This window comes from Sciurus vulgaris (genome assembly GCF_902686455.1).
Source record: "Sciurus vulgaris genome assembly, chromosome: 12".
Classification (NCBI taxonomy): Eukaryota; Metazoa; Chordata; class Mammalia; order Rodentia; family Sciuridae; genus Sciurus; species Sciurus vulgaris.
In genome coordinates, this window is record NC_136473.1 from 80,552,234 (window position 1) to 80,568,765 (window position 16,532).

The window sequence follows — 16,532 nt, forward strand, 5'->3', positions numbered from 1 at the left end:
TCTTGAGTTTTTGTCCTTATCCCTGGGGAACCACAGATCCCCCAAATTCCAAGAAGTCCCATTCTTTGGGGAGGGTCTTTAAGAATCTCATTGGAAGGATACAGTATGGTTAAGGTGCTGTCAGAAAGCAGGGAGATGGACAGATTGACTCACATTCCCTTCCAGCCTAAACTGACCCCTTCCTTGTTCCCTCCTCCTCCTACACCCACCGACTGCTTTGGGACCAGCAAGGAGAGAGCAGGCAGGCCGCCCAGCGAGGAGTAATTGAAAGGAGCAGATGAGAGGGGGAATGTGTCCTCCCCCACCTTCCCTGTCCCACTGGGGCTGCGGAGAAATGAAAACTAATCAAATTACACCCAACGGCCTCCCGACCCGTGCACAGGAGCCGCTCTGGCCATGGGGCAGGCTGGCTGGGTGGGGTGGGGGCCACTGGGAGAGGGAAGGGGAATCACATCTAATCCACTGTAAACGTCTTGATGTGCAGCAACAGCTTAGAGGGGGCTCAGGTTTCTGTGGCGTTGGCTATATTTATCTCTGGTTCCATGCCAGCGGGGAGGGTTTAAATGGCACCCAGCAGTTGGCGTGAGGGGCTGCAGGAGCTTGGGGGCCAGAGGCAGGAACAAGTCTTTTCCGACCCTATGGAGCTCTATGAGACATCCCCCTACTTCTACCAGGAGCCCCGCTTCTATGACGGGGAAAACTACCTGCCTGTCCACCTCCAGGGCTTCGAGCCACCGGGCTACGAGCGGACTGAGCTCACCCTGAGCCCCGAAGCCCGGGGGCCCCTGGAAGACAAGGGGCTGGGGACCCCTGAGCACTGTCCTGGCCAGTGCCTGCCCTGGGCGTGTAAGGTGTGTAAGAGGAAGTCGGTGTCGGTGGACCGGCGGCGGGCAGCCACTTTGAGGGAGAAGCGCAGGCTCAAGAAGGTGAATGAGGCCTTCGAGGCCCTGAAGAGGAGCACCCTGCTCAACCCCAACCAGCGGCTGCCCAAGGTGGAGATCCTGCGCAGCGCCATCCAGTACATCGAGCGCTTGCAGGCTCTGCTCAGCTCGCTCAACCAGGAGGAGCGCGACCTGCGATACAGAGGCGGGGGCGGGCCTCAGCCCCAGGTAAGTGGCCGGTGCACCTGCCCCAGGGGTATGGCCCAGAGGGAGGCGCCTGGACGCCTCAGGAGGTCATGGAGGGGCTCAGTCAGAGGGTTGGAGCAGGTGACAGACAGGGCCTTGAGGGGCCGCAGGACCCCTTCGTTTGTCAGACCTAGGTTGTCAGTTGACCTCCTGTGTCCCCATGCTCTTTTTAGACAAGATAAAGGCATTGAGCAGGAGATCCAGATGGGGTGGGGGCCCACTGGCACAGGATGCAGAAGGGGTCTAGGAGCAGCAGGTCCACAGTCATCCTGAGAAAAGTGAGAATGAATTCCCATCCCTGAGTCAGAGCCTAAAAGGTCAGCCAAGTACAGCCAAAGCAGCCTACTTTGCCCCAGACCCTGCCCCTGTCCCAGGTATGGTTGGACAGATAAGATCCACCCAGTTTCACTGGAACCCCAGGCAAGCCTGCTTGAAGTCACCCTGGTCGGGTCAGATACCCTGCCTGGTCATCCTTATCTCCAGGTTCAGGGAAGCCAGAGACCCCTTTATGCTGGTGTTCCGTGAAGGCAGAATCATCATGTAGCACGGTCTCTGAGTGTGAACCTTCTGGAGTGGGGGGGTCCTGGGCTAAAGGGTCCCAGCTTGTGGTCCACCCTCCAATTCTACCACAGTTCTGCCTATTGGGACAAGGCAGAGACACATCCAAGGATGGCTGCGCCCTGACCTTGGGCCTTGCCCCTGACTTGCAGGTGCCCAGTGAATGCAGCTCCCACAGCGCCTCCTGCAGTCCAGAATGGGGCAGTGCACTGGAGTTCGGCCCCAACACAGGTGGTAAGTGAATCCTGACCCTGGTTCCCATCCCTCCACCCTTCCTTAGGGGTTCTCCCCTCTTACCTCAATCCTTGCTCCTGTCTTCTTCCTGTGGTTTCTCCAAGGACCTATTGACCCCAGGACCCCAACAGTGGGCTGGAAGGCCCTGTGCCTCCTTGAAGTCTCGACCAACTAAAGAGTAGCAGTTGTGACCTCCTGTAGCTCCCTAGCTGGTGCCTGGTGACTGACCTCAGTCAGAGGAGACTGTTCCTGCCCCAGGGGTCCCTGGGAATTGCTGAGTCAGTGTTGCACAACTGGGCCCAGCAAAGTGCAATTCTAGACTCCCAGGATACACTATCCTGGCTCCACCTTGGAATAGTTGCTTTCAAATCCTAACTCTTCTAGGGGAATTCAGAGTTCAGGCACATGCCTGAAGTGCATTGATCTGTCCTAGAAAATGTGCCATTCCAAAGCCCTCATCCCCCACTTCCTCACCTAGGTAACCCCTCCCCACCTTCTTCTTACAGATCATCTCCTTGCGGCTGACCCTACAGATGCCCACAACCTGCACTCCCTCACCTCCATTGTGGACAGCATCACAGTGGAGGATGTGTCTGTGGCCTTCCCAGATGAAACCATGCCCAACTGAGATTGTCTGCCAGGCCGGGTGTCCATGTGAGCCCCCAAGCTGGCCATAGGTGCCGCCACTTCTGCAGCAGAGGCCTCCTAAGCCAGGTTGTCCTGATGCCTGGAAGACAGCCTTGGGCTGCCACAGGCCAGACTATCCCCTTCCTCATCCATATAAGGTTTATGCACCGCCCAGCAAGGGAACGGATGCCCTCATTTAGCTAACTCCTTAGAGCAGAGGGCATCCCCTTTCCAAGGAGATAAAGCAGGGGACCAGAGCGCCCCCTTGTGGATACCTCCAGCTCAGGGGGCAAACTCAGGAGATTCCTTTTTATCATAATGAAGCCTTTAATTCCACCCCCCAAATGAGATGGTTTGAGAGAAAAAGACAGTGTTCTGACCCGGACAAGTGTGCACATCTCCTGTCCTGGTCTCTTCCTGATGCCAGTGGCTGGGCTGGGCCTGCCCTGAGTTGAGAGAGAAGAAAGAGAGAGGAACAATCCTCTGTTCCCAAGTCCCTGGGGGGCCAAGCTTTTGCAGTGAATATTGGGAACCTTCCAGCAGTTTTATGTTTTGTTTTGTTTTGTGTGTTGTTTGTAAAGCTGCCATCTGACCAAGGTCTCCTGTGCTGAAGTTGCCAGGGACAGGCAGGGAAAGGGGGCGGGGACTCTTGGGGTGATTTCTTTTGTTAACTAAGCATTGTGTGGTTTTGCCATTGTTTTGTAATTTTTTTTGTTGTTTTGCTAACTTATTTGGATTTTCTTTTTTAAAAAATGAATAAAGACTGGTTGCTAGAAGAGTGTCCATGATGATGTAGAGGGAGGGGAGTGACTGATAGCCCCACCCCTCCCACTCAGCCACTGGACACCCTCCAGGGGCAGGACTTCCAAGGATAACAAAGACTGCAGCTCCAAAAGCGCTGTGGACACCCTCTTGAGATGGCCACTAGGCAGTGGGGAGCCTGCTTTCTACCATTACAGTAGGAGCTGGTGGGTGTGATCCACAGCCTGGGTGAAGACCAGACTCCAGCTTGCAGGGCGCAGAGGAAGACTTCTGAGCGCTCCACTCCTCTTTAACTTATCAGATATTGTTCACGTCTGCTGCTTTCAAACTTTTATAGCCCATTAGGTCCACCAGCCTTCAATTAAGCATGCTCACATGCCACAAGTGTCCACACCCAAGGGACAAGGGGCTTACAGCTAGAATCTGTGGGACTCTCCTCTGTAATCCCTGTCTCCCTCCCTGGTTCCACATTATCACGATCCCTGTAGAGAAGTGAGAGGAGATTAAATCAGAGCAATGGGGCAAATACTGTCACTTCCTTGTAGGTCAAACAGCAAGACCTCTCATCCCCTTCTTCCCCTCCCTCCTGTCCCTGCCTACAGCTCAGAGATGAAGGAGATCTGCTGGGGAAAGGAGGTTCACAAAGAATAATCAAAGAGGAGAAGCTGTGTTTCTCTTCATTTGGGATGCTGTTTTTCGAAGACTGGTTTCCTCAAGGGGGAAGGTGGGCGGGAAATTGAGAACAAAGATTTATGGATAGAGATTACATAAGGATTAACTGGGGAGTTAACAGAAATTAGAACTGAAACGGACCAAGAACACCTACTACTAAAAACTTTATTAACTCCAACTGCTTGGGGCTAAGTTTGTCTGATTTATTGCAAATTATAGGTTTCAGAATCATTACAGAAAAGGTATTCAGAGCGTGGTATGTTCCAGCCCCCATTCAATTCTCTAGGGCCCTTGACAACTGTCTTGACCCAGTTTAACCAACCAGGTGCTAGTGACCATCTGTACTTGCTCTGGGCTCAGGTGGGCCATCTCCCCATACTTGCCCTCCTGACATTGCTCCTAGAGGGTAGTGGGGCTAACACCCTGACACCAGTTTCTCTAGAAGCTCTGCCTAAGAAAGAGAATAGGAATGAAGCCTCAGAGAAGCCTCAGACAACTTGGGTAAGGATGTAGAAGGTAGGGTCTTGCCGAGACCTGCCTGTCCCAAGTAACCAGTGAGGGCTGCTCCTACTGGGAATTACAAGCTGGCCTAGTCTGCCCCAGTGGTAGGATTTTCTTCTTTTTGAGTCTGGCACTGAGTTTACAGTCTCTCGCTCCTGGGCAGACTACAGAGGAATAGCTAGGTCATTTCCATGACTCTTAGCCCTGACTCCCTGTCCTTGGGGTGGGCAACCACCTGACTACCATGCCTTACATCTAGAATCCACACTCACTCCCTTACTACCCCACCAAAATACTCGCCTATGCATGAAAGGGGGTTCTTTTCTCCTCAGGTGCATTTCCCCTGCCCTGGCACCTCCCAAGCTCCTAGGGAGGATACCCACTGCATCATTCAATGGTGACCTTCCCCTGCTTCTTCCTGGGGCATAGGGTTAGCCAAGAAGAAGGGCATCTAACAGTACTAAGGAGCTGAAAGGCTCTGGGACTGCTGGATGCTTTTTTGGGGTGAGGGGTGGTGGTGCTGGGGATCAAACCCAGGGCCTCGCACACGCTAGACCAGTGCTCTATCACCAAGCCACATCTCAGCGCAGGACGCGTTTTCCAAGTCCATTCCTCTCCAGTCATCCTGTCAGTTGGAAACTGAGGTTCACGCTCACACAGATGGTCCTCAGCAATGGCTGCTAAAGTCAACAGATCCCTGCCCTTGTCACCTACCTACGTCATCACAGCCTTTAAGTCCGTAAGGGAGAAACAACTTGCTGGAACTACACAGGGGTGAGTGGCACACAGCAACACAGAGGAGCCCGGCTACCCAGCATTTTCACAGAATAAACAGCTGTCATCAAAGGAGCTTTCTTAAATTAACAGATCCTTAACCTTCACAAGAGAATTACAGATAAAACTCCAATTAATGAATAATAAGGTGGATTCTTTGGGGAAATCAGCTCAGTCTCCTTCAGTGGAAGCACCTACCATAAATCAAACTAGGTTAATCAAATGTCACCTAATAATGGACGTTAGGGAATGCACTAGAATTAAAAGATAAGTATTACTTGAAATTGGCACACCAGTTGTTAGTGTGGAAATGGGAACCTCTCAGATAATTAGTGTGAATTGCAGGATGCTTTAAGTACTATTTGTATACCCCAATAAACATTCTTGGTATCTAATTTCTCCAGGTAATTTATTTGGCAGGCTGGAAAACCTTTTTAAATGCTGGTGTAGTATGTGGTTGGACCAACTGGAAAGGGAGGTTGCGGGGAGGGCTGGATGGAGGGTGAGGGGGGAAGAGCCCCCCAACTCAGATACGTTTCATGGATAAAATACCATTCCCTACATGTCACGGTCCTTGGACTTCTTTCAATTCCTAGTTTCTGGGTTCCAGGCTGGTGCCCAGAAACCTGATGTTTAGCTAGAGTTTGGAATGAGGACTGGAAGATTCCAAGCTGACCTGGGATCCTGGCTAAGGAAGCACAGCCTAGGCCTGGGTGGGAACCCACATCACCACCCCACTTGGGGTCCCTGTCCCCCTCAGCCACAGGTAAGCATTCAGACCCAGACTCCCTACCACTCACTCTTCTTAGAACATTCCTAGAGGGGGCAAGAAATGGATTCTGGGAAAGAAAGCTAGATTCTTCTTTCTTTACTACAAACACTAAAAGAAACATGATGCGGGGGGTCTCATCTCAAGCTCAGCATGTCCCAAATCAAACTCACATTTCCACATGAGCCTCCTCCTTCTGCATCCCCATCCCGTGGACAGCAACACCTGGAAGGCACGGTTTCCCAGACCCTTGATCTCACTCCTATAGCCAAGGCTCACTGATTCCCCTGGGGAGGGGAGAGTCTTCCCTCCGTCTGTCTGCCCTTCCTGGCTGTCACATTGCTTTGTCTTGCTCCTTTCCAGTCACCTGTGCTATGGACTCTGCCACCTTGTGCCATTAGTGTCGGGGCGCTGCTGACCACAGAGAGGATACGAGGATACACGATGCATTATGCTGAATGTGCGGGAGTCTGACATTTAAATGAACAGAGCAAACGTGGCCCCATGACAATTCATAAGCCATCTGAGTGTCACAGACAATCTGGGAGGTGGGGAAAGAGAGCCGGGGTAGATGGGGAAAGCATGAGTTCACTTAAAAGAGAAGCACATAACTGCCAAGCACTCCTGGTCCTGGTTCAGGACTTTTAACATACAGACTATTGTTAAGGACCCTGGAGTTAGGCAGACCAGGTTTGACAACTACCTGTAGGGATGTACAGCTCTATGATCTTAGCTTTAGAATTTCTTGTTCTACACAAAGATAGATTTGTAAAGATTAAATAAATTAGTCTACTTGGTATGTGCTATGGGTGCAGTTTGTTTCTCCAAAAATTCATGTTGAAACTTAGTCCCCAATGCGACAGTATTAACAGATAGGCCTGAGCCAAGAGCAGTAGCACACACCTGTAATCCCATAGACTCAGGAGCCTGAGGCAGGAGGATGGCAAGTTTGAGGCCAGCCTCAGCAACTTAGAGAGACCCTGTCAGAGATAAAAAATAAAAAAGGGTTGGGGATGTGTCTCAGTGTCAGAGAGCCCCTGGATTCAATGCCTAGTACCACAAAACAAACAAACAAAAACAGGCCTTTAGGAGGCGATTAGGTCATGAGGGTGGAACCCTCAATCATAGCCTTTGTGCCCTTATAAAAGGTCTGAGAGCCCAGATAGCCCTTCTGCCCCTTCAACCATGTGCAAATGCCTCAAGATAGTGCCATCTCTGAGGACTGGGGTCTTGCCAGACACCCACTCTGCTGGTGCCTTGATCTTGAACTTCCCAGCCTCCAGAACTATAACAAATAAATTTCTATTTATAAATGACCCAGTCTAAGGTATTTTGTTATAGCACCAGAACAAAGTAAGAAAAAATGGCTAGAACAGTGTTCGGTACACAATACCCAATAATTTTCAGCTCTTACTAATACTGATCCTTTAACAAGCCTCTGAGATATGGTTGGTTTGTCATTCAAATATGTACCTCTAGAGATGTAGAGAGCAACGAGACTGACCTAAAGAGCATCCTCAGCCCAGTGTGTGACTGGCCAGGAGACAACAGTGACCCCCAGCATGAACGCATGGAGTGAGCTGGCCGGGGAGAGGTGGTCATCTATTATGCTGGGAAAGGGCAGGTACTGTCTCCCAGGTGATGCTTGCAGTGGGCTTAAGGGCCTGAAGCTGCAAAGGCAAGAAAAGAAATAAGAACTGTGTTCTGGTGAGGGGCTGGGGGGACTTGAGACTGACAGGAGAAGAGGGCCAAAGAACCAGAATGATTTCTAATGGCCACCAGGAGGAGGAGCTGGGTCCCTGATCTAGAGGTGGTGGGGAGCTGCTGAAAGGGTGGACAGCAGCAGCAACTGAGAGCAGCAAACAGGCATGAGCAGAATAAGCCTGGGCAGGCGATTCAGAGATGAAGGAGGAAATAAGCCTGGTGTCGGGCTCCTCGGCCCTCTACCTTGGCCTCTACTTTTGTGGCACCAGCGACCTAGGCATTAACCTCCCCATCAACCCTGTGGTTATATAAGTAAACAGAAGGTATCAACTATAAGTTTTGAAAACTTTAATACTTCCTTCCCAGAGTACAAAAGTCCTCTGGACTCAAAGGAGCTGGACCATCAAGTGAACTCAAAGTCATAAAAAAAAAAAGGACCAGAGGCTTTTTGCACATTGTCTTAAAACCAGGTTGTTTATTGGTACGCACATACCCACACTCACACCCACACACACCCACACACCCACTCCTGGTGCACCGAGCCGGTACAGTACTGAGAAGGGATCTGGTGAGATACAGGGGGCTGGTGAGGAGGGCTCGGGTCACTGGGGACTCTCAAAGAAAAAAATATATTGACTAGGAAGCAGGAGGGACACCGAGACAACAGCCTTCCACAACACGTGGCCCCTCTTCTCCAGCATCTCCCTGCAATACTTCCCAAGGGGCCCAGCTGCTGCCTCCTGACAAGGCCAACCACCACGGGTTAAGATGCACGAGGAGGCGAGGGCTGACTCTCCTACACAGGGAGCCCCGAGACTCCCCTGCAGGAGGCAGATGGCCTTCGGCTGCTCACCCCACCCATCTCAGGAACCTGGAGTATGTCCATAACTTCATAGGGGCATTTCCTCTCTACCCAACTCATGGGTGTTCCATCTCCACTCTTAGAAGCCTGATGGCAGGAAGGGCAGGAAGCAATGACCGAGAGCAAGGGCAGGTGGCTGCCTGGCCCAGCCCGTGGAGAGGCCCCTGACACACCACTGGTCAAGCCCCCTACTGAGAGGCAGCACGAGGCTGTAAGCCCCGCACAGCTCCAGGTCCAGCACTCCTTCAGGACAGGGTGCAGGGGCCCATTATCCCACCTGCTAGCCTAGCCCTGCTCCAAGCCAAGTGAAAGCCTGCAAACAGCCGCTCCAGGCACCTGTAGGATGGCATTGCACTGGCCTCCCTCCAGCAAACACGCCCAGACACTCTCCTCTCCTCTCACTTGGATGAAGCCCTAGATCCCATCAACCCGCCCTGAACTTGGGTCCCAAGCACTTTCAGGCACCTCGGTCAGAAGAAGGAATGGGGTAAGGAAGAGAGATTTCTGGGAATAATATTCCTCCCAAACCAGGACCTGCATCCCTCTGCCCCATTCCTATCATGCTGCTAGTGAGAACAAAACGGGGGAAAGCTGGGTGGGTCTCAGAATTTCTCCAGGTGAGAGTCCCTGCACACCAAAAGAATCCTGAAGAGGGTTGAATGACTTAGGGACAAGCAGGAGTGAATCCTTCATCAACACTGGATTTCCTGGGCCTGGGACATGATTCTCAGAAGGGGAAGCTTTATCTTCCCAGCAGGTCAGAGGAAGGAAGCTTCAGACTGTCTTTTTCCCAAATCTGATTTTAGGGTCAATATATATTCAATCTACCCATCAGGTCCATTCTTGTGGGGCTGGGATTACTGAGGCAGAGGAGGGCAAGGGAAAAGATGCTGGGGGCACAGCTGGCAGAACATAGTGGGATCTGTTCTGCCCCAGGGTTATGATGCACTCAATCTCCCCTCCTCCCAGCCCACCCTCTGGAGCTCCACCTCTGGTTGGGGCTGGGTACATTCCTATTGTCCTTTGAGCTTAAGGCTACCAGAGGCCATCAGCTCTGCTTCTGGCTTGCCTGCCTACCCCTCTCACTGGGCAGGGGGCTGAGAGTTTCCCCACTCTTAGCCCAAATTTGAGATCCATTTTTCTCTGATTCTTCTCAAAAACTCATGTTTGGGATTCAGCTTGAGCGAGGGCTCAGAATTTCTACCTCAGGTTTCCTCAGAACTCTCCGGCCTCAGCATCCTGACCCTCAAGCAAGTCCTGGAGGCAGAAGCTGCAAGTTGTGGTGATGGACTTGGGGAGGGTGGGGCTGAGGGTGCCAACACCAACCCTCAGACAATCTGACACAACCAGAGTGGGCAGGGATCAAAAGGCCCAGGCAGGAGAGTGTGAAGTGCCCCCTTTTTCTGGAAAGGCCATCTCAGTGCTTGGTCCAGGATCCTGGTCCTGGTGGAGGGCACAGTCCAGGCCAGGCCAGGTCCAGAAGAAGGGAGGGTAAGTGAGGTCACATCCACCCTGGGCTGCCCGTCTCTCCTCCCCCAGAATCCCAAGCATGGACAACCCGAGTGCCTCCACAACACGGGAGACCCCAGTCACATCCATGAGAGACTTACAAAGGACACGCGGTGGGACTCGGGGCTAGTGGGATGCCGGGAGGAGAGATGAGTATATTGAGATCCAGGGCAACTGGAAAGTCACAGACGGACGAGACTAGGAGCCGTGGGAGGAAGGGGAACGAGCAGGAGGGGTCAGGGCCGGCCGAGCCTGTGGAACCAGAAGGACGCCGGCCCGGCCGTGGCTAGTCCCGGAAGGCGGAGAGCATGTGTCCGTAGAGATAGTGGGAATGAGCTGAGAGAGAAGAGAGACAGGCACCGCCGTGAGTGGGCCGTCCCCGGGAGGCAGCTGGCCAGGGGTCTGCGGCATGCTCCCAAGCGCAAAGCGCCCCAGGCCACACGAAGCAGGAAGGGGCAAGCCGGGCAGTGCTGGCAAGCGGGGCTGCAGCGGCAGGGCCAGGCCGGCGGCCAGGGGCAGGCGCGTGGGGCCAGGGCCAGCAGCAGGCGCCCGCGTCCCAGGGCCTGGCCCACTTACCCCGAGCCGGGGGCACACCCCCGTCAGACCCGGGGCGGGAGGGTGGGGGTCAGCAGGAGTAGGTCCGAACCGTGGAGGTCTCCAGTCTCTGCGCCCCCGCCGGCCCGGCTGGGAGGAGTCGGCAGCGCGGGAGAACACACAGAGCGCGGGGTTAGTGCGCGCCCCGCCCGGCCGCAGCGCAGCGACACACGCCTCGGCGGGGCTGCCCGCAGCGCCCCCGCGGCAGCCCTTAGTGCAGCGTCAGCCCGAGGGTGCTTGGGGCCCGGCTCCGGCCTCGCGCCCTCCACGCGGCCCGGCCCTGGAGGCCAGGTCAGGGGCCCGCGCCCGGCCAGCCTGCCACTCACCTTCAGGCATGACTTTCTTCGGCGGGCCGGGAGGGGGCTGCAGGGGCCCCAGAGTGGACACGCGGAAGCCGGCCGGGAGCGTCTCTGCCGAGGTACCCAGCATTCCGCCACTGTGGTGGTCCCGCGGCCGGAAGCGTTTCCTCCAGGAGGGCGCGCGGCGGAACACCTTGTCCTCCCCCTGCAAGGTGGAGACACGCAGAGGCCCAAGGGGGGCGTTGGGATTGTCACCCTCACTCCCCGCCTCGGGGAGGGAGTTGTGGCTGGTTCCAGGGGTACTACTCCCTTTGGAAAAAAGGGCGCAAGGCCACTTTTCCTTTCTAGCCCTCAGTATTTCCACCTGTGGGCTGAACCAGAGGGATGACGCCCACGGGTCCTGGCAACTTTATAACGTCTGCATTGGGTGAGGGCAAGTGAGGATGTCATCTGGCATTGGACTCTGCCTCCCTACCCACGCCGATCTTCTCATCCTGAGTTTGGGGTACCCATTGGTCTTCCAATGTGTTCCTCTTCTCAGCCTCCCATAGAAAGCACAGGACAGTCCCCACACGTGCTTTCTTCATGCTCCTCTGCATCCTCAGTAAGACTATCACCCCAGGTATCCTGGAAAAGCACTGTGTCTGCAGTCAGGACATTTGGCTTCCCATCTTGACTCCTAACAGCTGTGTGATCTTGGGCAAGTTAAGTGGCTCTCTAAAATTCAGTCTCTTCCTCTGTAAAATAGGAACACCAACGTCTGTCCTATCTACCTCTCAGATTACCTATCCAACAGGATCAGACAAGAGAACCCTTTGACGGTGATGGGTGCAGTATATGACCAGACACATAGTCCTCCTCCAAAGGACATGACTGGCAGCCCCCGGCCATCTGCTGCCTCACAGATGCCACCAAGTCTCCAAAATAACTATCTCTCCCAGAGGCCACCCAGGGCCACAACCCTACAGAATGCTACACTGCAAAGGCCTCCCACTCCCCACTTTGAAGCCAAGCCACACCCACCCTGCTTTGCAGTCACACCTCATTTTCTCCCACCCCTCTGTCTCAGAACTACCAGGGCACCAAGGTGCAGGCAGAGTGGTCCCAGTAGGAAAAAGACGCTAACCCTTCTGCTTTCACCTCAACAACCCCTGCCAAGCCCTTAGGATTTGTTTTTGTTTTATTTTGAGGCAGTCTCCTTGCTTAGTTTCTCAGGCTAGCCTTGAGCTTGCAATCCTACCTCAGCCTCTGGAGTAGCTGGGATTATAGGCATGTCATCTGGCTTGGCTACCATTTGTTGTTTGAGCCCTAGAGAGGCCAAACATTCCAATAGATTCTTAGCACCAGGTACCTCTCTGTCATAGCACTAGTTCCAGTAACATTTTTTATGGATTTAAGAGATTATTTCATTAATTATTCTTTTCTCCCTCCCCTTCATTTGCCTCCTCAAACCCTCCCTACCCCCTACCCTTTCACTTTCTCCCTCACTCTTCCTCTCTCTCAAATTCTATCTCCATGAGGGCAGAAACTATGATCTTTTTTGTTCCAACCCATGCATCCCCAGCTCCTGAAGAGTGTCTGGGAATACTGTGGCATTCAACCAGTATTTGCTAATAATGGGTGGAAGTTGGCTCCCTACACAGGAGCACCTCCCTGAACTTGGCAGGGACCTTCCTCATCACCACTGTTCCCCCGGGACTCTGCCCTTAACCCAGCCTGGGAGCCCTTCCTCTCAGCCCCCATTTCTACTTTCAGTCAATCCTAAGGACTTTTTACTATATTCCTCCTCTGTCCCTTAACAAGCACATGTTCTTTCTGTCCCTCCTGATTTCCCTTCAGTCCTGATCTCCATGGAGAGGGAGAATTTGATGCAGCCTTTCAGAGCCTTGAAGTTGGAAAAAGGAAACAGAACCAGAACTGGCGGAAGGACTAGCTGCAAGAGGCAGTCCAAGGTTGTTGATGAAGTACTAGATGGCTGGAGAAGAAGCAATTTCCATGTATCTCAGAGCCTCTCCTCTGCCCAGCTTCCTCACCAAATTTCACCTATTCCCAAGACTTGGCTTCTGCTTTAAGCTCCCTGTAAGAACCAGTCCTCTCTAGTCTCACATCTAATTGCAACTCAGAAACCCCACTGTACTGACCAATGGTATCACCCACTCAACTCAATAACTCCACCCAAGGTCTATAGACCAACCAGCCATACCACCTCCAGTAGGCAGCAGGATGCCCAGGAAAGAGCACAGGAACCTAACACACATCTACTCCATTTCTGCTCTGTACATATCTACTCTGCAATGCCAGTAAGGCACTTTTTCTTCCAGTGGTGGGGATCGAACCCTAGCACATGCTAGGCAAGTGCTCCACCACTGAGCTACACCCCAGCCCAGTAAAGTATTTCTTCAAGCTTCAATTTCTTCATCTCTAAGATGGGGATAATAACCCATTCCATAGATAACTGTTAGCACAAAGTGAAACATCTGTAAGCATTGGGCAACCTTGCCTGGCTTGTCCCTGGCACAGAGCAGGCATTCAGAGTATTTTTGTAAGTACTAAAGGAATGGATAATTTTCTCAATTAGAAGCACCATGCTAATATATACGGGACTCATTTTTCCAGATAGCAATGAAAAAGCTAAGATCTTACCTTGGTGTGTGTGGGCTAAGTGGTAGGCAATGAGAAAATTCAAATCTCTGAGAGTGGGGACAGTGGAGAGTTATGAATTTACCTCCTTGATGGAGATACATGCACGCGCGCGCGTGCGCGCGCGCACACACACACACACACACACACACACACACACACACACACACAGAGTTACCACCCCCAACCATTTCTGTGAAGAAAGCATACCCCAAATTCTGTGCATTCTTGAAGGTGTCCTGTCTACAAGGGCAGGGTAATCACTCTACAAAGGTGGTTTTTAGCCTTATTCAGCCCAACTAAGAAACAATGATCTGACTAAAGATGGAGAACCTAAAAATAAACAGAGTCTGGGCTCTTTTTTAATGTGTTTGGGGCCAAATCAGCTAAGGCAGCCGGAGGGCTGCGAGAGGAAAACTTTCATGTGGTATGAAGGGAGACCCAGCAGCTGTATCAGGCTCCCTGAAAACAGGGAGTAGGGCGGTCATTCTGCAGCCTCAGCAGAGCATCTGTCCCCAAATGACCACACCACAATGGGTGGGCTGCAGTCTTACTGAGCAGGTCAGAGATGAGCTAGCTGTCAGCACTAAAGACACCTGGTCTCAGACACAAAAGGAGGTATGATCCCAAAGATACTGCCTTAGGGGAAGACCCTGGATCCTGCCTGGTTAGGAGGACTGGACACAGAGTTGGAAGATGCTAGAATATAACTTACAGGGGCCTTCAGCCTTTATATCAGAAAGGAGTTTCACAGACCTGTCCACAGTCCACTGCTACCCAAAGACAAGCCCAGCTAAGCCTGGCATGCCACCCCAACCACCTAGCATCATCTCTATCCCCTCTGGCTCCCCACCCTTAGGCCAGCCCACCAATCATCAGCCCAGGAAAAGAACTCATGAACCTCAACCCAACTGACCATGACCAAATCCCCATGGCCCTGAATTCATGGCAGGTACTCACATCATCTAGCTTCCGGTCTGTGCCCAAGGCCAACAGGTTATTGAACTCTCTCTCCATCACCTGGCGGGCCTGGAGTCCACAGGGTGAGAGAAGGGAAGGTGAAAGGGGCATTAGTTAAGGACTTTTATATCATCTTTCACCTGCTTCCTAGGGTCCAAGGACAGAGATGCAACACACTTTGTAGGAAACAGGGAAGTTTTCCCAAAATTTTATGCCAACAGATATTTTTGACCATTTTTAACAATGGACTCCATATTGGATCAGATGATACTTCCCCCAATAGCTAATAAGCTAACATGTATGAGGTTGGAGGTGGGCAGGTGTAAGGAAATTGCATTGTGGGGGGGACATCCAAGCTCTTCTTAGAGAAGAGGGGATCTGTGTTATCCATTTTGACCGGTTAGGAGGAGTCACTATAGGGCACTTGGGACTTGATACACTTAGCCCATTGGAAACCATCACACCCCCTCCTGAGGCTACTCCTCCAAGCAAACCTCAGTGTCTTCTTGGAAATGTGTCTTCATATGGGGAAAACAGAAAAAAATGTAATTAAAAAAATAGAATGACAGAACAAATGGATGGACAAGCTCTACCTACTGAGGGAAAAAAAAAAAAAAAACAACACATTTTGTCTACAAGGGGGACATTAGTCTGACTACCCCTGGAGCAGATTGGGGGATGAGTATGCAGACCATGGATAACCAAAACAATTTATTTGGAGTAAATAAATATATTTGGCAAGGTTTCCATATCACGAACTTAAATCAGGAGGACTGCTCAGTCATAGGTGTTGGTGGCCCTGGGCTGTGTGATACACAGAAGCTTTCTCTAGGCCTCCGAGAAATGAACTCATTAAGAACATTGCCAGAAACAGGAAAGTGTTCAAACTTTTATGCTAACAGATATTTTTGACCATTTTAAACAATGAATGAATGAGTCAGGAAAATAAGAAAGGCTAGAAAGATAGAGAGATATCACTGCTACAAATAGAAAAATAGAGAGATGTCACTGCTACAATTTACAGAATCATTGCTGTCCACAGAAACTGAAGGCAGTCATGCATAGTGGCACACGCCTATAATCCCAGGTGCTGGGGAGGCTGAGGCAGGAGGATCACAAATTCAAAGTCAGCCTCAGCAACTTAATGAGGCCCAACGCAACTTAGCAAGACCCTGTCTCAAAATAAAATATAAAAAGGGCTGGGAATGTGGCTCAGTGGTTAAGCACCCCTGGGTTCAATCCCTGGCACCCCCAGCTTCGCCCTGGCCACAAAAAAAAAAAAAAAAAAAAACCAAAACTGAAGGCATTTTGAGATAGGAAATAAAAGAAAGAGAAAAGCCCATTTTGGAGTGGATAAAATTAACCATAGCATTCTATGTCAGTCTTCACAGTCTAATACTATCTTTGTCAGTATTGAGAACAAGAGTTTTGACACATGATCCGAAAGGAGAAGTCTGGTAAAATTCTCAAGGATCCAGTGATGCTGTTCCTCTGGGTAGTGGAGGGTGAGGTGGACAGGTATCAACTTCAGAAACACCCTGCAGAGTTGTGTGAGTGAGCAGGAAGGGGGCAAATGAGGGTGGAGGTGGGCAAGGGTAAGGAAATTGCACTTGGGGGGACATCCAAGTTCTTCTTAGAGAAGAGGGATCTGCGCTATCCATTTTGGCTGGTTAGAAGGGATCACTATAAGACACACTGGCCTCGTGTGCTACCATCACCCCCGAAGGCCAAACGCCTCCCCCCAGAACTCGGAGACAACACAGCACCGCCCTCCCTCAAGCTAAAACACATCTGCTCCCAGAATAGCCTGTGCAGCCCTGGTGGCTGAATTTCAAAAGCGATCTGACAGCTGCAAACAGTCCAGACAAGGGCAGCTAAAATGATCAGGGGACAGAGGCGAGTCTATATGAGGAGAGGCTAAAAGAATTAAGACCACTCTG

At 51.8% G+C, this 16,532-nt stretch overlaps 2 protein-coding genes across 7 annotated transcripts in view; one reads left to right on the forward strand and one right to left on the reverse strand.

Annotated features, from left to right (window-relative positions):
• The first annotated feature begins 378 nt into the window (after positions 1–378).
• On the forward strand, positions 379–3,316 carry MYOG (myogenin). 2 transcript variants are annotated; one of them, XM_079105971.1, is made up of 3 exons: positions 379–1,109; positions 1,760–1,919; positions 2,426–3,316. In XM_079105971.1, exons 1-3 carry the CDS (start codon positions 564–566, stop codon positions 2,545–2,547), a joined length of 828 nt encoding a protein of 275 aa, XP_078962097.1. In that variant the 5' UTR covers positions 379–563; the 3' UTR covers positions 2,548–3,316. The 2 variants fall into 2 exon arrangements, with proteins under 2 accessions (XP_078962097.1, XP_078962098.1); XM_079105972.1 differs by having other exon boundaries at positions 420–1,109; positions 1,838–1,919.
• Positions 3,317–8,183: 4,867 nt separating this feature from the next.
• PPFIA4 (PTPRF interacting protein alpha 4) overlaps positions 8,184–16,532 on the reverse strand; it is a 47,985-nt gene continuing 39,636 nt past the window's right edge. For 3 of the 5 annotated variants that reach the window (XM_079107977.1, XM_079107975.1, XM_079107976.1), the window contains 4 exons: positions 14,593–14,661; positions 11,020–11,197; positions 10,676–10,783; positions 8,184–10,435 (listed from right to left, as the gene is read on the reverse strand). In XM_079107977.1, coding sequence (XP_078964103.1) covers positions 10,725–10,783; positions 11,020–11,197; positions 14,593–14,661 — 306 coding nt within the window. In that variant the 3' untranslated portion in view covers positions 8,184–10,435; positions 10,676–10,724. The remainder of the gene's footprint in view (positions 10,436–10,675; positions 10,784–11,019; positions 11,198–14,592; positions 14,662–16,532) is intronic. The other 2 variants (XM_079107978.1, XM_079107974.1) reach the window with 1 other exon arrangement.

Coding starts and splice junctions, on each gene's coding strand:
- MYOG (XM_079105971.1), top strand. CDS start 564: ATGGCACCCAGCAGTTGGCGTGAGGGGCTGCAGGAGCTTGGGGGCCAG. Junction 1,110..1,759: donor GGGGCGGGCCTCAGCCCCAG/GTAAGTGGCCGG, acceptor ATTCTACCACAG/TTCTGCCTATTGGGACAAGG. Junction 1,920..2,425: donor GTTCGGCCCCAACACAGGTG/GTAAGTGAATCC, acceptor TTCTTCTTACAG/ATCATCTCCTTGCGGCTGAC.